This window comes from Epinephelus lanceolatus, chromosome 1 (assembly GCF_041903045.1).
Source record: "Epinephelus lanceolatus isolate andai-2023 chromosome 1, ASM4190304v1, whole genome shotgun sequence".
In the NCBI taxonomy this organism is placed as follows: Eukaryota; Metazoa; Chordata; class Actinopteri; order Perciformes; family Serranidae; genus Epinephelus; species Epinephelus lanceolatus.
Genome location: NC_135734.1, coordinates 6,772,527 through 6,796,348, shown reverse-complemented (window position 1 = coordinate 6,796,348; position 23,822 = coordinate 6,772,527). Strand labels below are relative to the sequence as shown.

The 23,822-nt window shown below is 41.5% G+C and overlaps 1 protein-coding gene across 1 annotated transcript in view; it reads left to right on the top strand.

Annotated features, from left to right (window-relative positions):
• Positions 1 to 23,822, top strand: part of cntn2 (contactin 2) — a 118,941-nt gene that overhangs the window by 78,430 nt on the left and 16,689 nt on the right. The window contains exons 9-20 of the mRNA XM_033626682.2: positions 364 to 500; positions 2,043 to 2,172; positions 2,551 to 2,701; positions 5,440 to 5,567; positions 6,004 to 6,179; positions 10,224 to 10,344; positions 13,864 to 14,022; positions 14,339 to 14,488; positions 17,356 to 17,426; positions 18,043 to 18,277; positions 21,697 to 21,812; positions 22,747 to 22,933. Of these exons, the coding sequence (XP_033482573.1) occupies positions 364 to 500; positions 2,043 to 2,172; positions 2,551 to 2,701; positions 5,440 to 5,567; positions 6,004 to 6,179; positions 10,224 to 10,344; positions 13,864 to 14,022; positions 14,339 to 14,488; positions 17,356 to 17,426; positions 18,043 to 18,277; positions 21,697 to 21,812; positions 22,747 to 22,933 (1,761 nt within the window). The remainder of the gene's footprint in view (positions 1 to 363; positions 501 to 2,042; positions 2,173 to 2,550; positions 2,702 to 5,439; positions 5,568 to 6,003; positions 6,180 to 10,223; positions 10,345 to 13,863; positions 14,023 to 14,338; positions 14,489 to 17,355; positions 17,427 to 18,042; positions 18,278 to 21,696; positions 21,813 to 22,746; positions 22,934 to 23,822) is intronic.

The window sequence follows — 23,822 nt, the reverse complement described above, 5'->3', positions numbered from 1 at the left end:
TGGGAAAATATGTTTTAAAATCCATCATTGAGACAGTTAAGTGAGAAAAAAAACACTCCCTCCTTGGTATAATAACTTTTAACTCACCACTGTTTTCTCTTTTTCCCTGTACCTCACTTTCTCATGCACCAGGTGTGAAATATTGCGTAAGCATAAGGAACATTAATTTAAAAGTCACCTCCATCTAAATGTCAAGAACCCATCACTGATTGAGCCTGCATTGTAACGTATTCAGTGTCTGAAAAGGGCAAAATATCTCGTTGCTTCGCACCTTTAGTTCACTCTGTAATGCATTCCTATTTATTGTCTGTCTCTGTGTTATTTCTGTTCTTTTTCTCTCCTGTTTCTTCTCCAAACCTTCAGCTCAGCCAGAGTGGTTACAGGTGATGAGCGACTCAGAGGTGGAGATCAGTTCAGAGCTTCTTTGGAGCTGTGTTGCTGCTGGTAAACCCCGGCCCTCCATACGCTGGCTACGCAATGCACAGCCACTCAGCACACAGGTAACACACACAGCATACTGCTTTAGTGTTCAGGTGTTTTTGAAAATAGATATTTCCCCCTCTGTTTAAAAAAAGAAAAAGTTCTGTCTACATCACTTTGTTTTACAAAATATCTCCATGCACACTAGAATGCAAAGACAACTCCAAATGCTCAGCAGTGTTAGCTCTCTGCAACAGTCTCCTCTCGTCACTCAGGTAGTAAAGTGTACAGGCTAACATTCCGTTTTTTCACAATACCCACTGGAGATCTCTTCACCTTCTCCTTCGATATAAGGATGAAGGAGCTCACTCAAAGATAAGAATGATACTCTGGACATGTGAAAATTTCCTTCCACTCCTCAATTCAACAAAAACAATTCTGCTCAAAAAAGTTGTCCCAACATCCGCTGGTACTGATCTAAAACTGTTGTTTCTGTCAGACATTAACCCTCTGGATGCTGAGGTGGAGCAGATAAGATTAAGTGCAGCAGTCCGCCATTGTTGTTATTGTTTCTGGCGCATGGTCATTACAAACAACAACAACTGGCATGCATGAATTGAGGATTGCTCTGTTTTACATGTCCACATGGATACAAAGTCTACACCTTAAATGGGCTTTCACATCAGAGACCCAGGTCCAGATTCCAGCACACTTGACCCCAAAGTCCAGTTTGTTTGATTAATTTGAGCACTGTGTACTGTACCCAGGTATGGTACATTAATCTGTACTCGAATCCGCTCAAAAAAGGGGTCTTGATAAAAGACCATGCGTGTTCAGTATGCAACAGGTGTGCAAACCAACTGTACCAAAACACAAAAATGGAGTGCTATTTACCACGACTACAAGGAGTTTTTAACCAGTTATGAAACAGTCTCAATTTAATACTGATGCTTCTATAGACAGACCCAGTTTCGGCTTTGCAGGCACCTATGATCTGCAGTCAGAGCTCCGGTGGGAGGTGGAGTGCTCCATGCCCAACAGAGCTTCGCCACGCTGCTCCAGGTCCCAGCCAATGACGGTGCCCATGGCAGCAGTATCCATCTGCGTCATTTCTACATTGTAGCACAACAAAATGTCACAAAGATGACAAAGCAAGTCTTCTCGAGCAAGAAACAACATTACTAATGTGAAAGCTGAGCGGTGGGGGAGTGGAGAGGGGGGCAATCAAACTTGCCTTTGAAAGATGTTTTCAAAAATCTCTGTTGTAATGATCTAAAACTCTGTTTGTTTGTGGATGAGAGGCCAAAACAGAGAGAAAAATATAAGTTTTCCAGAATGTCACTATTAGTCCCATGTGGATCTGCCCTTTCAGAAAGAATTACTGAAGAAAATTGGAAATGTTTTCATGGATGGGCACAACTTCACTTTGATTCACTGTGAATAGGAGTTCTCCCCTTTATTGGGTAGAGTAGGACTTGTTGTGACATTTTTCTTCCTGTACACCGTAGCACACAAATGCTTCATTTTTCAGCTCACACATAATTTTTTTACCTCTTCACTCTCTTCCTTTTCTGTCCCTTTTTATTTACCTCCCTCATTACCTTTTTCTCCGATGCCCCCAGGACCGGGTGGAGGTGAACGGGGCTCGTCTTAAGATCAGTAACCTGGCCCTGGAGGATTCTGGGATGTACCAGTGCGTGGCTGAGAACAAACATGGCACCATCTACTCAACTGCCGAGCTCAGAGTCCAAGGTAGAAAAGAAGTATTGTCTACCATTTCCCTCATTTGAAATTACATTCATTACACTGTTTTTATTATTATTACTGTAAAAAGATCTTAATTCCCAAAATAACACTTCTCATATACTACTGAGACACAACTATTAAACATTCAGACCTACATCATTAAAGAAACACAAACACATTTGTACACAAAGTGTTGTGTACAAATCATACTGTACCACTCACTTGCCTCACATTAACTGCATTCTAACCATCTTTCACTATTTCTTTATTTCTCATAATCATCCTTTTTCCATCCTCTTCCCTACTGCATCTCTTCTATCACGCTCCTTGTATTCTCCTCTCTGTGCTGTTATTGTTACTCCATCCTGCCTCCTGTCCTTCCAGTTCAGGCTCCAGACTTCAGGTTGAATCCAGTAAGGAGACTGATCCCAGCAGCCAGAGGGGGGCAGGTGATGATCGAGTGTCGCCCTCGAGCTGCCCCAAAGCCCAGCCTGTTCTGGAGCCGCGGGACTGAGCTGCTCATCAACAGTAGCAGGTAAAACAGAATCAGTCTGATTTCCATATTTACTACAGTGCATTGCCTCATGTTTTAAAACCTTTTTGCTATATTTATATATCTCTCATTTCCCTCCCATGGGTATTTTATGGGATGACTTTTTCTGTGATTTCAGAGTTCAGGTATTTCTTGTGTTGCAAAATAAAGAATTAACATGCCATATACATGAAATGGAGACACTATGCTATACTACAGGCTGAAGGTGGATTTATAGTTGTGCGTCAGCTCTATGCAGAGTCTACAGTGTGGCCTACACATGTGGCCATTTTGAGCATTTATACTTGTGGTGGTGTTTCAGTGTCACTCTGCAGTTACACCTCCAAAACACTTGTTGGCGGAGGAGTTTCTGTGAAGTGCTGTAAAGTTTAGTTGATTGAAAACACACCCAAAACACACACAAAACATGGCTTCAGTGACAATTTCAAACACAAGTACACAAATCGACTCAGCAGTAACTTTATTCTGGCAACTGGGCTGTTAAAGGGATACTTTACAGATTTTCAACCAGAGCTGTGTCGCCGTATTGTAGGGAATGTGTGCAATTGAACAGTGTTAAAGCGCCCCCCCATGCCACCAGTTGCCCATCTGGCAACCAGAATCTGCCAGATGATGCGAAACACATCACAGTGACACTGATTGAAAACCTACCACGTGTCCCTTTAAGTACCTGTCAGTACCAGTTTCAACAGCTACACGTGTTGCCTAAAGAAGCCACAGCTTTCCTTGAATGGTTTTCTGTACGTTATATTATTATTATTATTGTGTGTTAGTGTTTTGTTTAAGATCTTTAGAGCCAAAAGCCATCAGTTAACTTACTCATCCAAGATACTGGTCCAATAGATTGATTTAAAATGTCTCTAGTACACAAATCGGTTTCACACAGAGTCTTTACTTCCTATCTGTAGATTGTACGACTCCATTTATGTGATCTTCAACTAAAATCTGCAATGTTTCTAAATGTGTGTTGCAAGAAATAGGTAAGTCTCATAAAGCAGTTCACTTCTTTTAGTAGAAATGAGACTGCAGCTTAGGTGGAAACCTGATGGCATAAGTCATCATTATTACACACAGACACACATGCACATGCGCACGCACACACACACACACACACACACACACACACACACATTCACTGCTGCTGAGTGTACCAGTGATTAAACTATGATGAGAATGTTTCTAACAGAATTTCACATTACTGAATGTTGCTATGTATACTGTATATATAATTTACTCATATACTGTTGCAGTAGATGCTACATTCTCTTGATAGTGAGGGTCATTGTCGCAGTCTGACCCTGCTCCAGGCAAAATCACACCTGTCCACTCTTGTAACTTCAAGCAATAAACAAGAGAAGCTATCATAATGTCATCTGCAGAGTGAGCAAGCCCCCACAATCTGGGAGACGCAGCTCATTAAAAAAACAACCTTTAACTCATATCAACTGTTGAAAGATTAAAACAGAAAAAACCCAGAGATGTCTAATTGGAGGTGAGATCAAAAGCGACTTCCCGCAGTTGTGTGTGTGTATGTATCAGAGGATTTATTGCTGTTGATTTCATCAGATTCTGTCACAGCTGCATGGAAAGTCTGTAACCACCTGAGTGTTGGTGTGTGTCATATTGATTCAAAGGCAGAAACATCAAAGTTTAGGCTAAACACACAATAAAGAGTAGAGAATGCATCATATCAGAGTTAAAGTCTTTCAGTGGAAAGGTTTTTCAGTCCCTTGTCAGTGTCATATTAATGTTGGTCTAACTATGAATTCATCATTGTCTGTATGCTTAGTGGTCGGCAAACTCTCTTCTCTGTGTCAGATGTTTGACAGTCTTTTAAGGATTAAAAGGCTGTCAAAATAGTGAAGATTAGATTGCTTATTTAAAATTTCAGATGAATTTAGGAAGCAATCACTCAGTTACCCATTTAGTTGAAATCTTCAGTCAGTGTGATTGACAGCATCTAATGGACCAGCCATCCTCCTTTAGTCCAAACACATCAGTCATTCAGTGTTAAAGCAGTAGAGTGGGTGGTACCTGTCAGTCATTTGAAGCTTTAAACAATCAAGCTAACATGAGCACTGTGCACGTATGTCTGTCTGTAGCATGTAAGTAATACTTATTTCCACAGTTTAAAGTTATGAGTGAATATGAGAGATGTCTCCCAGGTAGCCTCAGTCTAATTCAACTCCTGATTGTTTTTGAATTCCACCCAGTAATGACAGGAAACTGTGTGTTCAGCCAGCCTGAGTCTTGTAGTCTACAATCTCTATCTGTTCTGATGATGTACTCACCAAAGGCACTGCTGAGATGCGAGGACACAGTTTCACAATCCGATTTGGCCAAAACATCTGAGCCAATTGTTTGGCAGTGAAAGTGACACAAAAAGCTGCACTCTAATTGAAAACTGCACTGTGTGAAATGTCCAGTTTGGTTGGGATCTGGTGACTGAAGCCCCTTTCACACATGCAGTGTAAGCCTGGACTTAAAAAGACATGACCCAGAGGAGCAGTATGTGAGAACACAGATAATATTGTTGTGATGCCTATAATGTTTATGTTCTGTAATGACATTTGAAGAAACAGATTGTTATGTCATGTTGGATTACACGAGAGTTGTTTCAGATATTTTGTCCGTCTCCTTGTATGCACTGAGTTGGTAGCAGTGCTGTAGTCATCCAGCTGCGGGTGCTCTTTATTCTCTGTATGCTTGTGTCTTCTTAGAGTCACAGTAACTCCAGACGGCATCTTATGGATCCACAACATCAGCAGGGCAGACGAAGGGAAGTACACCTGCTTTGCTGAAAACTACCTGGGCAAAGCTAACAGCACTGGACACCTGTCTGTCAGAGGTACACACACACACACACACACACATACATTAGGGCTCTCATAAGACTGCCCTTTTAAATGCTCAGCAGACATTTTTACCCGTCATAACAAGAAATAGCAGGTGAAACTAATTTTGTTAACGATGGCTCAGTTCCACTGAGTGTCCCAGAGAGCCACAACAGTAGCCGGTATGCACAATATTAGGATGTTATCAACTGTACTTGTGCTTTTCCTGAGGAACATGCCAAAATGTGAGCTGTGAAAAACGTCTGTCAATAGGATGTGAAAACCAGCCTCATTATTTCACAGTCACCTGTCAGGCTCATCAACTCTCTCTTCATTTTGGAGGATTTTCTTCTTTCTTTTAGGATTTTAAAACATGTGGTACTTATTGAGAAAATTCACACCCCTGCCATTCGTTTGAATCTGAATTAGCTTTAATTTTTGCCCATTCAGATGCAACTAAGATCACGTTGGCTCCTTCTAACGCTGACATCAATCAAGGGGAGAATGTGACACTGCAGTGTCACGCCTCCCACGACCCCACCATGGACCTGACCTTCACCTGGGCCCTCAACGGGGTCCTGCTGGACCTGGAGGACACAGCGGGGCCGTACCACCGCGTGGAGGGGGTGAGTCCTCTGATGCATGCTTGAGAGAATGTGGTGTGGATGATACTTGTGTATAGAACCTAAAGAACAGTTCTACTGCATGAAGGTTAAACATGCACTGTGTTTGTTTAAATATTGCTTGGGGGATTTAGTGGTTTTGTGAGGTAGTGTAGGGGAATCGTGGACATCACTGATAACTGAGGCTGTGATGGGCTCTGATTAGGTTCATTCAGGATTCAAAACATCAGACAACCAATAAGACCATTAGCAGAATCCACCTGAGCTTTGAGGTTGTTAGTGTCAGTAATTCTCATGAAAAAAATCCAGCTGCGTCTGTGATCAAAGGTTTTCTATCTGGCTTTCCTGAAGAGGATAAACACAGTTTTTTTGTGATTTTATGTTTCCACTGGCCTGGCCAAATCTGAAAACTTGAGTTGTGTTTGTTCTGAAAGTAACTCAGCTTTTCTGATTTGAATAATTTCATTCAGACCACTACAAAGGTTGGCCATAATTCACTATATAGTGTATTTAAAGCTAAGGGCCTTTTCACATCTGATAGTCCACACCAAGATTCACATATTTGTTACAATGTATACATTTGATCCAGTTAGTTTTGGTTTCACATCCCAGTTATGCGAGCACACTAAAGAGCCATTCATGACATACCTGTGTCCTGTAGTCAACACCTATGTGAGCCTAGTCTCCCTATAGTTGACATTAATTAATTAGTAGATAGGCTCTCCTGTCCTCTTGTGTCTCCTTTGTCTCATCCTCTCAGAAAATAACTGAAAAGTGCTGTAGTTTTTGCAACCCCTCATGTAGTCCCCTCCTTCTCTTCCCATGTGCTACTAGAGCTCATTATGTTATGTTGTGTTGTCCATGGACAAACTGAAAATGTAAATGTAATGTAAATGTAATGGAGATGGTTACTGAGTGAATTACTGGTTCTACATCCATAATATTACTCAGTCAGTAGTTGTTAGTCACTCAATTCAATATGGCTGCTGTGCCCCTCCATCTTTTCCTGAACAGAAGTCCTTTATCAACACACACGCAAACTGTGTACAGTCATTGAAACCTGCAATTCTTTAAGTAAGAAAGCAAGTGTTCTTCTAATAGTTTGTAAAGTAAATCAGAGGCTGCAGACCAGAGTTGAACTTTTTTTGTTTTCACAGAAGCAGGCGGAACTGACCCTACAAACCCCTAACTACATTTACTGTGGGGAAAAATGACATTATTTGTATTTTTAGAAATAAAGAATGTATGTTAAGATGTGTGACTTTTAAATCTGACTGCATGGTTAGTTGTTGCATTGACCTTAACCAGCCTTCAGTCATAGTAGCAATAAAGCAGTCAAAAGTTATTATTTTGAGTTTTCAGAGTCAGAGTTGTTGAGTGTATGTGGTTTGTCTAAGTGGTGTAGCTGTAGGTAGCTATTCAAGATGGCAGACTTTTTCATTCATGTGTGACTTACATCGACGCATGACTCATGTCATGTTTAGACAAGGGTGCATGTAAGAACACACAAAGATAAAATGGCTGACAACAGAGATAACTACAAAGATGGTGACCAAATCAAAGATGACCTCAGAAGGAGGTCCTCTGAACACGTGGTTGGTCAGAAGAGCAATAGGAACTTATGAAGTTGGAACTTTGAGTTCCCTCTCAGGATGTAGTTATGTTGAAAGCCAAATTAGATGAGTATGTGCGTGTCATCTTTGTTGTGTAAAGGTGCAAGGGTAATAAATGGGATGTTTAGTTGCATGCAAGACCCTGGGTCTGTGTGAAGCATTAGCAAACCAACATCAACTTAGCTTTGGCAAAACTAACAACCCAATAACCTGACAACAATGAGATCACAACAACAATTTGTTGAAAAACATCAGATCAGTCTTGCTTAGCTTGTGCTGTTGTGCTAGTGCTGTGCCCAGTTGTTATGTTACCAGTCTAAGAAAGGAGGGAAGAGTAGCTTTGTTGTGCTAGTTGTTAGCTGGTGGTCCTGTCTGCCGTGGATAAGCCTGGGTTAGAAGAGTTGTGGTTCCAGTGCAGTCTTTTCTGTGCTGTCTTTCAGTGGTACAGATCAGAGGAATCTGGCTGCTCTGTGTGTCCTTAGAAAGTTAGCAGTTCAGCGCAAACTCAGCTTTTTTCTCCTTTGCTTGGAAAGTTAGCTTGCAAACTTGTGTGTGCTTGGAGCACTGACTTGTCTGGTCTCTTCTTCACTTAAAAAAATGTTTCTGTGTCTGCTTGAGCAGGCCACATTCACAGAGTTAAGCTGCAGCTCCTGCTGGGAGCTGGGGTAAGATAAGGTGGGGGAATAGTGTAGCGGTTCCAGCTGCACAACCCTAACTCAGAGTCCTGCACAGGTCCATTTTTTGAAACCTGCACCCGCCTGTTCACGTAATGCTCAGTACCAGGACTGATCCGTTACTCATCATTATGTCTAAGTCAAAGCCACCCACCCACACCTGTTCATAAAAGTCTTGTGATCTAACATGCACCCATGATCAAACACACACAGCCTACAGTCACTCACATTAAGATGGGTTCTCCGTTCTGGGATTACCAGTCAGTGAAGAAAAAGTCTCTTTCACTGGCTACGCTTAATGCCAAGATGGCAAAAACATTCTGCACAATCACTGCCAGGTTAGGAATCATGTTAACATGCTCCGTCCACCACCATAAAACCTCAGACCTTGGGTGTCTTGAACTCGATGTAGACTGTCACCTCATCCTCAGGCTGCAGATCTATCACTGGAGTCCTCTGTGACAAATGGGACGACAGGGACAAAGGTTCAACTTCTGTCATTGACTTTCAAAATAAAAGGAATTGCGGCTTGATGACAGAGACTCAAAATATTACACATATACTGCACTTCTTTTTCATTTGTTTTATTCTGAAAAATGAAAAAATATATTTTTGTCCGTCTGCGTGAATTTCATCATTTAGCTGTGCCCATACCCCTAAATTAATATATATACATATTTTTGCCAGTTACACAGCTTTTTAACCAATGGGTACCCAACCTGGGGCAGGGCTCTGCCCTACCTTGCTGGGGTCCCAGGAGAAAAAGAGAGAAGAACAGCAGATTCATCTTTTTGTTAGCTTGATGACATCACAGGGTCATGTGCCACAGTGATTAATGGTGATTGATTCGGCAAGTTTTCACATGAAGGTGTGAAAAAACAAAGTGGGAAAATGAGTTTTTGAATGAATTTGTCCGTCCATAATCTGAACATCAAAAAAGGCTCCATCTCAAGTGGTCTGAATTTAAAGGGAATGCTAGTTTACACAAATTTAAAAAAATAATCTGTGGACTCCAAACATTTTTCCTACGCCAGCAATATCAAAATGAGCAATGCATTAGACCATATCTCAGTTCTTCTGACTTCAACATCTGGCTCTGATTATATTCACAATACTTGTTAGTTTGTTGATAATTGATTTGATCAAGATTTGTTCCATCCATCGTCTACTGAACAGCTCTACATTTCTCTTCAACTCCAAATAAAATGCAGTGTAGTCTAGTGTGGTAGAGGCTGTTGTCCTCATCACCAAGGGTTGCACTTGTTTATTAATATGCTAATATGGTTTCACCTGTATCTGGTACCGAAATAAATGCTGTTACACTGACACCAAAGTTTGGAGGGACATGTCCGACACAGACAGGTTTCCCAGCATCCTCTTAAACAGCGAGACAAAATGGACCACACCATTGTGTGCAAGATACTGTCCAACTATAATTAGTTTCTTTCAGGACAGTGAGTTGAACATTTCATAGTACCTGAGCACAGTGCCTGGCAGAAATAAGCTCCTAAATGAGATTAACTATCCATTTCATGTCCCGGCTCCTTCATGTCTAAACGTTTAATGAATGTTAATGTAATAAGTTGCTGCTGTTAGCTACCTGTGTGTCTAGCTGAAAATGAGCTCCTATAATCTTCCTCTCAGTACAATGTTCATCTGCAGCATGCAGCTCATGTTTATGTGTCTGTTGAGCTCCTGACTAACACAGAGTTTCACTCATTTGCCATGTTCTCTCTCTTGCTCTGTCTGTGCCCTTTCAGAAGGAAAACATTGGTGACCTGTTGATTGTGAACGCTCATCTGAGTAAAGCAGGGATGTACACCTGCACAGCTCAGACTGTGGTGGACAGCGCCTCAGCTTCAGCTAAACTGGTGGTTCGAGGTAAGAAGCATCAGAGCTGTCTTGTCATGTCATTTATCAAAGATCACTCCATTTACTGTGGCCCGTGTCCACATAGCATTTTTTTTCTTTCAGCAGAAAGGCTGGCAGGGTGCCGTGGAGCGCTTCATCACAACCAGAGGGTTGACACAGTTAACCTTGAGCTTACAAAGCTAACTGTGATTAAAGCACAGCACCCACCGTGTCCATCCCCAATTTACTCCCAAAGGAATTAGCTTTTCTATCTTGGTTCTGACAGTTGACAGTAGCTGAGCTAAAGAAGCAGCAGTAAAGTAACTTCTGAAAAATCAATTTAAAGCACTTTGAAAAAAGACCTGCCTACTTTGTCTGATTTCCAGTAAACTTACTAGCCTTCTGTCCCTGACCACGGGACCTGCTTCCGTGTCCTTGGTTCCTGTTCCTCTGTGTGACTTGATGGATAAGTTCACAGGTGTTTCTTTCATTAGCCCTCGGGTGTATGTAAGAGTCACAAATATCTGGGGAAATTCCTGAGGTAGATAGGGAGGGCGTAATGAAACAGAGCGCAGTTCTAAGTCAGCAGTACAGAGTTTCCCCCCGACAGTGACAGATTTACACCAGTGCTGATTAATATACAAACACACCCCCCCACCAGGTGACTTGCCTGTTACAGCAGCTTCTCTGTCCAGCCATATAGGTGCTCCAAATTTGTCCGCCTCTAGATCCCCATCTGAGTCCCTGTCAGACAGCCAGGTCTCGGTGAAGGCTAGGATGCAGGCATCTCTGAAGTCGTGGCTGTAGCGGGCTTGGGCTTGAAGTTCGTCGGTTTTGTTCCACAGGGACTGGACATTAGAGAGCATTATAGATGGTAACGGGATGTGGGAGAGCAGCTGGTTTTTCAGCTTCAGATGAGTGCCGCCTCTTCTTCCTTGTTTCCTGATCTTACGAGTTCAGCCGCCGGAAATTCCTCGAAAAACGGGCACTTGGAGTCCGTTGGTTCGAGGTCGACTGGTGGGTCGAGGATATCCCATCTTAGAAGCAGCTCCCTTCCATACTGGAGTCGAGAGTGGCAGTCAGGAGGCAGGAGTGTGTGCCCAAGAGTCCAGGCTAGGTGGAATACCTGCCACGTCAGAATCATAGCGTAGAAATCCATAATCACACATAAAAGAGGGTACCTGGTTCCATCTAACCCTACAAGGGCGGCTAGTTGACGCTAGGATTTAGCCAGCAAAAGTTTGTAGGCTCCGTGCTAGCGGGGTCGCTAACACAGATAAGCACAGCTTCAGTCACAGTCACAAAGGACGGCTTCCTGCTCGCAGTTCACTTAAGCACTTGCACACATTAACTGCTCACAAACAAGCGAGCGCCATTCACATCTGCTGCTGGTCACTGCATGAGCATGTGCCCTACTGACTGGTGACTGGTGACTGGTGCCTGCCTCTTGGTTCAGCTTGTCCTGCCAAACCAGCCAGGCCACCAAGGACTTTGTGGAGAGACTTTGCTGGAGTATTAAAATATATTATGTGCTGTTAATTTGCCCTGCTCAGCACCTGCTGAGCCATTAAGTAAATGTCATTGCAAACTGCATGATTACTACACAGGTGTACCTTGGAATGATCACAATAAAAGGCCACGCTGAAATGTGCAGTTTGATCATGCAACACAATGCCACAGATGTCCCACGTTTTGAGGGTGTGTGCCATTGGCATGCTGACTGCAGCGATGTCCACTAGAACTGTTGCCCGTGAAATAAATGTTCATTTTACTACCATAAGCCGTCTCCAGTGTCGTTTCTGTGAATTTGATAGTACCTCCAACGGGATTATCCTGGAAGAGGAGAAGTGCTCACTATTATGGATTTTAACTAATTTGTGACCTAAATTTGACAGAAATACATCAATTGAGTGAGAGAAAAAATTCTTAGATCTTGTGGAGCAAAAACAGAAGTGTTGTGTTTGAAGTTTTGTTCAGCATAGTAAAGCCTCTTTCACACAGAGCGCGTTTTTCGCGGCGCCCACCGCGGGGTAGGGTGAAGAGCAAGCGGAGAGCAAGGCGCGCAAGACAGGATTTGGGGGAGTACAGTCTCGTTCAGGAGCTACAGTTCCATGGTGACCGCTTCCGGGGCTACTTCAGGCTCTTCTCTGCTATTGGACATGCCGAGGTGTCGTCACAGCGTTGCGGTGAAATTAAAAAATTTTCAACTCTAGCGCAGGCTGGCAGCGCGCAGACGCCGTGGCATGTGCCCTCTCGTGCGCCGCTCAGCTCGCCGGCACAGTGGTGCGCTCTTGCGCCGCGGTAGCACATACACAATGAATGGGTTCGTTGGCGGAGGTCTGCACTTTGTGCGCTCTGTGTGAAAACGGCTTAAATCAAGGAAAAAGTAAAACATCTTTATCAAAATGGAGGAAAAACATCCCTAATGGAAATATTGTGAAGAAATGCCTGTGTCACAGTTGGTCTTGCAGTAGGTACAGTGTTGAACTGTATAGATGTAGTAACATTAGGGTTGGGATCCAGATCCGGTTATTTTTTGGAACCGGGTCCAAAGTTCCGGTTACGGAACTGGTTCCATCACATTTGGAGTAACGGTTCCTGCAAACGGTTCCTAGATTGTAAAAAAAAAAAAAACGTCATGTGCATTTCCATGAGAGTGCGGCACGGGCCGCATATTTCTGTCCGAACCCGACCGAGCCCGACATTATTTAATTACTAAAGCACTGAGTTTGTGTCACACAGTTGTTATGGTTACAGGCTATTTAACAGGCCGGGCGTGCGCTGTGGGTGCTCCGTGAAGGGGGAGACCTCGTGTTTGAGACGGGAGCGGGTGGCGGGAGGTCCGAGGCTTCCAGCGAGGGGAGCGGTAGAAACAAACAGCCAATGTGTGTGTGTGTTCTGTTCAGGTGTTGTCACGTAAATAACAGTGCCCAAGCATGAATGCATATAAGTATTTTTTATTACATTGCTGTGGTTAATTTGAGGTAATAGTGTTACTGTAGAAATCAGAGAATCACTTTTTGTTGTTATGTATTCTCAGGGAGATGATTCAAGCTCTTAATCTGAAATACACACCACACACAAATGTGTATTTTCATCTAATTGTACTGTGCAACAGTTAGAATAAAGTTTTTTGTATTTGTATGATTGCATTTGTGTTTATTATATACTTGTTTAAGTATAGCAAGTATAATGAATATAATGTAGGAATCGGTAAGGAATCGGACCGTTAAGAAGGAATCGGTAAGGAATCGGACCGTTAAGAAGGAATTGGTAAGGAATCGGACCGTTAAGAAGGAATTGGTAAGGAATCGGAACCGTTAAAATCCTAACGAGTCCCAACCCTAAGTAACATACAGCCTGTGTGGACTGTACCACTGTCTCTACTGCTGTCAGCTGTCTGCAGAAATGTGCTGACTGCTGACTGTTAGTCATGTGGACATCTGACTCACAGAGTTCTGATCACACTCCTTTTACTTAGTAAACAGATACACACTGTGATATGAATCCTTTCATTTAATCAGTCAAATGGTTTTATGTTCTGTCCAGGCCCCCCGGGACCTCCTGGAGGTTTATTGGTAAAGAATGTCGCTGAGACGTCGGTGGAGCTCAGGTGGAGTCGTGGCTACGATAACCACAGTCCGATCGGCAAATATGTCATCATGGGCCGATCACTGCTGTCATCAGAGTGGAAGAAGATGAGAACAGGTGTGTGTGTGTGTGTGAGTGTGTAGAACTGATACAATCTTGTGATTAACTGAAACTGATCAATTTCCAATCTTGTTAGTGTTTTTTTTTTTTTTACAGTATTCAAACAAAACATTTAGTGGTCACAGCTTTTCAAATGTGACCACTAAGAAGTCTGCCTAATTAAGTTTGAAAAATGTCTTTTTGAGATGTGGGAATTTATTTTGGACATTTTGTCACATTAATGGATTAAAAAGATATAGATAGATTGAGATTAAATATTGATGCTTTGCATCTCTTTCTATGTGAATAAACACGTCTCCTTACTGTACACTAGATCCGGTGAACATCGAGGGGAATGCAGAGTCGGCTCGTGTGATGGGACTGATGCCCTGGATGGATTATGAATTCCAGGTCATCGCCAGCAACATTCTGGGCAGCGGAGAGCCCAGCATGCCCTCACATACCATCCGCACACAGCAAGCAGGTAAGGGGCCACATGTTGCATCCAGCACTACTTGCAAACCAATGGCAGTCACTTTACATTTAACCTAAGTCTGCCCACTCTTTTACCACGCCTTCATAGTCTGGATACACGAACTTACTGTATAAAAAACAGTGTACAGCTTGAAAAGACACACATGTAAAAGCAGCTCAGGAGCAATGATGTAGCAGATGTACAGTAGCTTCCTAAAGGATGAATAATCACAAGAGTTTATTCTGAAGTTGATTAGAGTCAGTTCAAAGACAAATTGCCATTCAAACTGCTAAACATCAATAATGATTAAAATACACATAAAATGTGGCAGTGCATTCTTCTTCTGGGAAAATATGGTTGTTCTTTCTTCTAGTCATTGCAACAGGTAGATTATTGGCATACAGGCCTTTACATGCTGGTGGCATTATTTTGTGCAATTAATTTGCACGTCAGTGTATTTTTTGAACTGTCTTTCAAATGGTTTCCATACCAGATCCACTCCCTCTGTTCTTAGCTTTCACAACAAAATGCAAGACACATACACTATGCAAATGTTTACAGAGGGAAGTCAGATTCTCTTAGAGCTTTTCACTAAAAGGAAACAATACACTAAAATATCATGCAGTAGGTTATACAACAACTTACCTCAGACAGACTTCCAGACGCTGCTCTGGGTCAGTGGGATTCTGGTAATTTGCATCGCTGCTGCAATGAGTAGTTTTATTCGTCATACCTGCCTGACCTCATGCATGACACTCCTCTAACATTAAAATCAATGCAGAGGAACCAGATGTATCTTATTTGAAGCAACACATTCTTTTTCCTTGTCAAAACTTTGAGCATAATTACCCAAAATGCATTTCAACTCTGACATTTTGTTGAGAGATTTAGGTGTGTTGTGCTAGTAGTGGCTAATGTAGCTAATGAGCTGTTAGAGATCAAGCAGAGATCAGCAGCGGGCCATACAGTGCCCTCCAAAAGTATTGGAACAGTGAGGCCAATTCCTTTATTTTTCTTGTAGACTGAAAATATTTGGGTTTGACATCAAAAGATGAATATGGGACAAGAGATCAACATTTCAGCTTTCATTTCCAGGTATTTACATCTGGATCTGATACACAACTTAGAAGATAGCAACTTTTGTTTGAACCCACCCATTTTTCATGAGAGCTAAAGTATTGGAACATGTGACTGACAGGTGTGTTTTGTTGCCCAGGTGTCTCCCAATTACATTGATTATTCAAACAATAAATAGCACTGAATGTCTGAGCTCAGTTTCAGATTGGGTACGATAGGTTTTGCCTGTGCAGACTGCATTTAGAGGTGGAACCAACATGAAAACTGAGAGCTGTCTATGGGTGAAAGAGAAGCAATTGTGAATCTGAGAGAAGATGGACAATCAATCAGAGCCATTGCACAAACATTGGCCATAGCCAGTACAACCATTTGGAATGTCCTGAAGAAGAAAGAAACCACTGGTGTACTAAGCAACAGACGTCGAACAGGTAGACCAAGGAAAACATCAGCAGTTGATGACAGAAACATTGTGAGAGCTGTCAAGAAAGACCCTAAAACAACTGTTAGTGACATCAGCAACAACCTCCAGAGGGCAGGAGTGAAGGTATCACAATCTACTGTTCGCAGAAGACTTCATGAACAAAAGTACAGAGGCTACACCAGAAGATGCAAACCACTCATTAGCAAGAAGAATAGGAAGGCCAGGCTGGAATTTGACAAAAGATACAGAGATGAGCCTCAAATATTCTGGGAGAAAGTTTTATGGACTGATGAGACAAAGATTAACTTTTTCCAAAGTGATGGAAAGGTGAAAGTTTGGAGAAAGAAAGGATCTGCTCATTATCCCAAACATACAAGCTCATCTGTGAAACACGGTGGAGGTAATGTCATGGCTTGGGCTTGCATGGCTTCTTCTGGGACGGGCTCTTTCATCTTCATTGATGATGTAACACATGATGGCAGCAGCAAAATGAACTCAGAAGTCTACAGAAACATTTTGTCTGCTAATTTAAAGAAAGATACAACCAAACTGATTGGGAGATCCTTCATCATGCAGCAAGATAACGACTCAAAACACACTGCCAAAACAACAAAGGAATTCATCAGGGGCAAGAAGTGGAAGGTTTTAGACTGGCCAAGTCAGTCTCCAGACTTAAACCCAATAGAGCATGCATTTTACCTGCTGAAGAGGAGACTGAAGGGAGTAACCCCCCAAAACAAACAACAGCTGAAAGAGGCTGCGGTGAAAGCCTGGAAAAGCATCACAAAAGAAGAATGCAAAAGTTTGGTGATGTCAATGGGTCACAGGCTTGATGCAGTTATTGAAAGCAAAGGATTTGCAACTAAATATTAAGTCTCATTCACTTTAATCTATTTTAAGTTTATATGTCCCAATACTTTTGCTCACCTAAAAATTTTGTGTTCCATTACAAATAATGCTATCTTCTAAGTTGTTAATCAGATCCAGATGTAAATACCTGGAAATAAAAGCTGAAATGTTGATCTCTTGTCTCATATTCATCTTTTGATGTCAAACCCAAATGTTTTCAGTCTACAACAAAAGTAAACAAATTGGACTCACTGTTCCAATACTTTTGGAGGGCACTGTACATTCAAGTGTTATTACGTCCTTTCTGTTAATACATGTCTGTCTGCCAGATGTTCTAAACAAATACTGATGTAAGATGAAAACAGAGTGTGTGTTCTTTCACATTTCCCAATAAGGATTTGGTTTGTGGGTGAGGGAGCACTGTAGCACTGTAATATTTAAAAGCAGAATCTGTTGTTCAGACAGTGATTTTTTCACTTGTGCTGCTTTTCACTGATACACATCTTGTGTTTATATATTTGGCCCTCAGCTCCTACAGTGGCCCCCAGTGGTCTTGGAGGAGGAGGAGGAGACCGCAACGAACTCATCGTTACCTGGACGGTGAGCGCTGCACTTAGAGAAGTTTGTGTGTGTGTGTGTGTGTGTGTGTGTGTGTGTGTGTGCTCTTTTTGTACATAGTATATTCCAAGTCACAATTAAGTATTTTTCTTTGCACTCAAGTTCCAAGTCAAATCTGGAGTAAAGATATATTACAGTTATAAAAATCATAAATGCTTCTAAAAGGCTTCTAAAGTCTGAACTAGTCTAATCAAGCTGATATCATCCAAAATGTTTTTAGCTTGAAATTCCTTCTCAAAGTTTCCCCAGTCTGTGATTTCTTGTTGAGCTGCAGTGGAAGGATAGTAATACAAAGAGGGAATTTTGAACTACAAAGACTTTAACTTTTGAGGAGATCCACATGATCAGCAGGAACAGAAGGACTGTCTACAGCAAGCAAAAACCTGTTTCAGTGTCACATGGGCACCTGACTGTTGTTTTAATACAGACTGTAAACCTATAATTAGCCTACTCAGCCTACTGATGTTGCAGTGGACAGCTGTGAGTGCGTGCACACACATACACAGGAAGGTTGTGTCAGATGTCTCTTAGAACATTGGAATTGGGTCTATTTTTCTTTGTAGAGGTTCACATGTTAATGCTCTGCTGAACCTTCCAGCCCATGGCCAGAGAGTACCAGAATGGAGATGGCTTTGGCTACATCCTGGCATTCAGGAAGAAAGACTCATCATCTTGGACAGTGTTACGTATTCCTCACGTGGAGTCATCGCGTTATGTTTACTACAATGACAGCCTGACGCCGTATAGTCCCTTCGAGGTGAAGATCAAAGCTTACAACCGCAGAGGAGAAGGTCCGTTCAGTCAGATCGCTGTGGTCTACTCTGCAGAGGAAGGTGAGCTAAACCAGTTTTTACCACGTCTCACTGTTGTGTTTTTTTCTTTTGTTAAACAGAAAGAAAACATACATCACAGAGAAGGACAGGCAATACAAATATAATGACATGTAGGGAGGTCCATAAAAAAAAGGCCTCTGGCAAAGGTGTGAAACAAAAATAGAGTAGATCACAAGTTGATTATTGTTCTTGACAACAGTCTATTTTTTCAGTTCCTCTGTGATGTGAAGTTTTAAATGCTCCCTGATGAGAAATACCAGGCCTCTACTGTAACAAGTTGAGTGTTGATCAGCCTTTCTGTCATACATTCCAGATTTACTGTGTTCAGCTGATTATTTACACAGATTGATGCCATACACCAAGTGTAATTCAGGAATGTAATTCAGAGGTTCAGGAAAATAGCACTCTCTTTTGTAAATATCTGCATCCTCGTGAAGATGACAGAGACAAGGATTGGGAACATCTTCAATAACATCTGGCTCCTCACTGAAATCCTGTAACTCTCGCTTCCAAAATAATATACTAACTGGATGAGAATTTAAAATACTTTCAGTAAGCGTGTTGTTGATTACAGAGACTGAACACTGTGAGATGGACTTCATCTAATCTAGCATTGGGTGATTGTCAAGAGGAGAATTTAAGGGCACTTCATTAAAACAGAATTTCATTGAAGATAATTAAAATAACAAGCTGCCTGTTGGACAAACCTACACTGTAGAGTGTTGCTCGGGCTGTATATTAGAGCAGAGCCAGAGAGAGAGTTGTAACCAAGCCGGACCTGAATGTTACATCATGTTTCAACAAACATAAAATTAATGGCAACTGAGGGACAAGGGAAGCAATAGTCAAAAGTAACTAATGCTAATTTGAAAACATAACATTACAACTCCATTGCTGGTTTGGTTATTACTACAAAACCTCTCCATAGTGAGTTGGTGGCTTGCCAAAAGTGTTGTTTTTTTTTTTTTTTTTACCGAAGTTAGCTATAAAGGTTGCAATGGCAACAGCACACATAAAAATGGCCATTGCTCTGACCATCCTACTATGTTGATTTCAATGGAACTCTTATTCTATTCCTGTGAAGTACACCGAGCTTTGGGTAACGTTAGGTGATATATTTTGTTTGACATCCTCCATTCCACAGAACCTTCAGTCTGACATGGCCTCCATTGAAGGCGATTTACAAGGGGGGGGGGAATTTGATTTTTTTTCCCTAACCAATCAGTAGAGATCAACGACTCACCCAGAATCTGACGTCATTAGTATCCATGCCTCGGGGGTGCCGAAAACAAGCGAGCATTGCCCGTTTAAAATGTCTCTGTCGTCGTGCACACCCAGCTGCATCGCTGTTAAATCCAGTTTAGCAGCTTCCTTAATTTGGTCCTCCATTAACGCGAGGAGTGGCGAAATACCTCGATAGCATCGTTAATGTGGTCTGTAGGATCTGTAGCAGTCGCCATTGTTGCTATCCTCACCAGTTACCCACCGGTGTATAGCTTTACATCAGCGTGGCGCTGATTGGCTAATCGCTAGACCCGCCCCCACCCCCGGCGTTCATTGGTCCATCCATCGTTTGGACGAGATAAATCGCAAATTCATTGAAGTATGCCAGACCAGAGATGCAAGCCTACTCAGTTGAGTGGGCGGGGTCTATGGTCTGGAACCAGGCTACTAGCTAACCTTAACTCTCATTAATATTTACCTCCTGAAATAGCCTCTGTGTTGCATTCATTTGTTGTCACGCAAATAACAAACCCCAGCGCTTAACAAGAAGTAGTTCAACTCAGACGGTAGGTCTGTCAGACGTCAACTTCAACCCGACCCAAACCCAAACATTATTTGTAAATATCTTTCCATACCGGGCTCGGTCAGGTCAGGTATCCACACTCTCCTCGCTGGTCTGAAATCGCACACTCTGCACTACATACCTAATATGTGCTGCTCAACATACTTTTGTACAAAAAAAGTAGTATGTACTGTATCTTTTCGGACGCACTTAGCTTTAATTACCACATCACTTCCTGCTGCCATGCCAATTACTGTAAAAGGGAAGCAACTAGTCCAACGGTCACATGTGACAAAGTTACTGATTGTTTACATGTATCATCTAACATGTGTGTAATTTAATGGTTAATTTATTAAATATTAGTATCAATCTATATGTGAGTGTGTGTGTTCAGTTGCAGCAATATACCGGTTTCAAGGTATACTGTGACATATAAGTTGACGGTTATCAAACCGGGTACATTTGCTTATCTACGATATTGAAGAAAAAAAAAATGCAACTGGACGTTGAATATCCCCTTTATTTTAGTAATTTTCTGAGGGGAGATTTTTTACACATACTTCCATTAACAAAATGGTTTCAAGTTTCAGTTGTAGTAATCAAATGTTTGTTCCACCAAAAATAGCCTTCTGTTTTCATTCCTTTAAGGATCATTCTAACTGACAATAAGATACATTCTGTAAATTCCTGATATTGTGAAACCGCCATATTTTCTGAGACGGTTAGCATACCATAAAAATCTCATACCCTTACAACCCTAATATGTGTATGTATGTAGTATATCAATACAAACTTTCAATGGATAACAGTAATAATGATTATGCCTTTCTTATATTTATTATTTATTTATATTTAATATTTAAGCTTCTTGGTTGCTGCCATTGTCTGTTAAGAATATTGTCATCACTACTGCATTACAACATGGGTCGGCATAATGTCCAGTGTTTGCATTGTGTACTATTTCACCTGTGACAGAAAGCAAACGACATACTGCTGGTTTCATATCAAGGTTCCAGACCTACTAAAAAATCTCACACAGTTTTCAGCTTACTAAACATCATGTGAGTGTGGAAGTTTGGATCCAGGCCTGGTTTTAAGATTCTGAAATGAGCACAGAACAGAACTGTTAAAGTGCTGAGCAGTTTTCTGACATCACTATAGCAATATTAGGTTTTTTACCTACCTTCTGCTCAGTTGGTCTGCAGGAATATTAGGTACATCAACATGCTGAGACCTCAGATTGGTATGCAATAGACTGAAGATCCAACCTGGTGTTATTTCTGTTAGAGATATATATTCTAAGTGGAGTGAAGTAGGTGGAGACACATAAAGAAACCATATACTCAACAGTGTACAGTGAAAGACGGCTGGCAGTAAGGTAAACTGTGAAAAATTTGTAATGAAAGGTGTGAAAACAGCCAGCCACTGTCTCTAACTGCAGTATTTGCTATCACCACTAGAGAGCAGCCACAGCCTTTAGTAAAGGGACCACAGGCAGCTCATTTACAGTTTGAATTTCACTGATCGTAAAATGAACACTTTATACCTCTGATCCCAATATATCAAGACACAGTGTATGTCATGAAGTGTGTTGGATATTGTGACCCCCTGACCTTTCCTTGACTCCTTACAGAGCCAACAGTAGGACCATCAAACATCAACGCCACGGCACTGACTGCTTTTGAGATCCAGGTTTCATGGGAGCCCGTCCAGCAGCTCAGCGCCAATGGCATCCTCAGAGGATATGAGGTGATGAGCTGCTTAAGCACACATCTGGATGGTTGGCTGATCCATCACAGTAGATTTTTATTGTCTATCAAATATAGGAAAGAAAAAGTGATACAGTAAAAATTTAAAGGGGCGAAGAATGACCTGTTGAAGTCATGCATAGACACATTTTTTTTTACATACAGAGAAATGTAGTCTTTAGAGGACATGTGTTTTAATTTACAGCGCGAATATAGTTCAGCTAAATCAGTCTGCTCTTATAGCAGCATCTTGTTAAACAGCAAAGCACGTTTAAAAAAATGGAATATTTTTCTTGTTGTGAATATTTGACATTCGATAATAAAAAACAGAAGATTGGAAAGCACAAATTGTCACACTTGATTATCCAGGAAATGTTTGCTCCCTTTATCGTGAAATCAGATGTATTTTGTCCTGTGGCTTTCAGCTGGACCTGCCTCTGTTTTTGTTTAGAGTTTATCCTTCAATCTAAAGTTACAGTGTGGCAAAGGAAAAACAATATCAAACTTTGGTCTCAATGACAAGGTTGTGCTGGTATATGGGTCCAGTTTATTTACCTCTGACCTGCTGTTAAAGTTCTAATCATATTATGAGCTAATCTCAGTCCTACAAGCTGCCACAGTTCAGGTTATCAACTTTGATTCTTTTAATGCTTGAGATCATAACAAATGAATCACTTTATTAATGCAGAGATGCCCAAAGTCAGCATGCCCAACACATTGATTGTTTGTTGGTGAAGTTAGATAATCAGTTTCATTTTCCCTTATTGATGAAGATGGATGACCTCATTAGGTAACCACTAGAAGCACAAACACACAGAATGCAAACAGAAAAAGATATTGATATATTTAGTACATCTGCTACTGTAAGGTTCATATGCAATGTTTCAGGTTTGGTTTGTACATGTTTTTTTGTTTTGCATAATGTGCATCCTCAGATCAGGTACTGGCGGCAGCATGAGCGGGAAGCAGCAGCAGACAGAGTGCGGACAGCTGGACTGGAAACAACAGCCCGAGTGTCTGGACTTAGACCCAGTACTCGATACCATGTTGCTGTGCTGGCATACAACAGTGCAGGCACCGGGCCGCCCTCGCCACGCACCACCGTCACCACCAGGAAACCACGTATGGCCACAGCACCCACACATACAAACACAGTGACATATATGGAAAATTATCAGAAACCATATATATATATATATATATATATATATATATATATATATATAGTTTGTTAACAATTATTTTGTTTGCCTTTTAGTTGAAAATCAGTCTTAAGCAACAGTGGCTATGCGTGCAGGCTCAAAACAATCCAGTTTTTTGCCCTGAAAAAGATAATTTTCCTACTAAGCTGTTTACATCGCTGATGAAACTGAATATTCCACTAATATACTCGTTTACATGCAGCCTTGCATACTCCTTTTAACGTGCCTTAACATGACGATTATTACGCCAAAATATGGAACAGTGGAACAGCTGAAGCTGTTTGTCATGCTTCTTTGCATCAAAGTAAGATTTTTGCTACCAGTGGCAGCCTTGTTCAACCATGTGAACACAGCCTCCCTCTTTCATTCCTTCAGCCAGCTTCTTGAAATGGTTGGTGCTATGATATTTGCACATATACAAAACCCTGTTGATATCCAAGTCTTTAATAATATTTAAAATTAGGTGAGTTTCCCCTTCCAACCAGAAATGTGGGTTTTTCTTTTGGACATGCAACTCTATTTAGCCTACAGCAAACTGGTGGCGAGTTGGTTGTCTTTATCAGAAAATGCTAATTCAGAAAAAGGCCTTATTCAGAATATCCAAACGGAATATGCTGTTTACATGATCCACATCAAATTAAAAATAATAGTGGAATATTAGTGTGCATGTAAACATACTCAGTGAGAGCAAGAGAACAAATATCCAACAGGAAATGCTCACATCTGGCTGTCACATCAGTTTGATAAGGGTGCTTTCACACCTTGAATATGTTCACACAGAATCTGGTGTGTTTGTGAAAGTTGTCAAT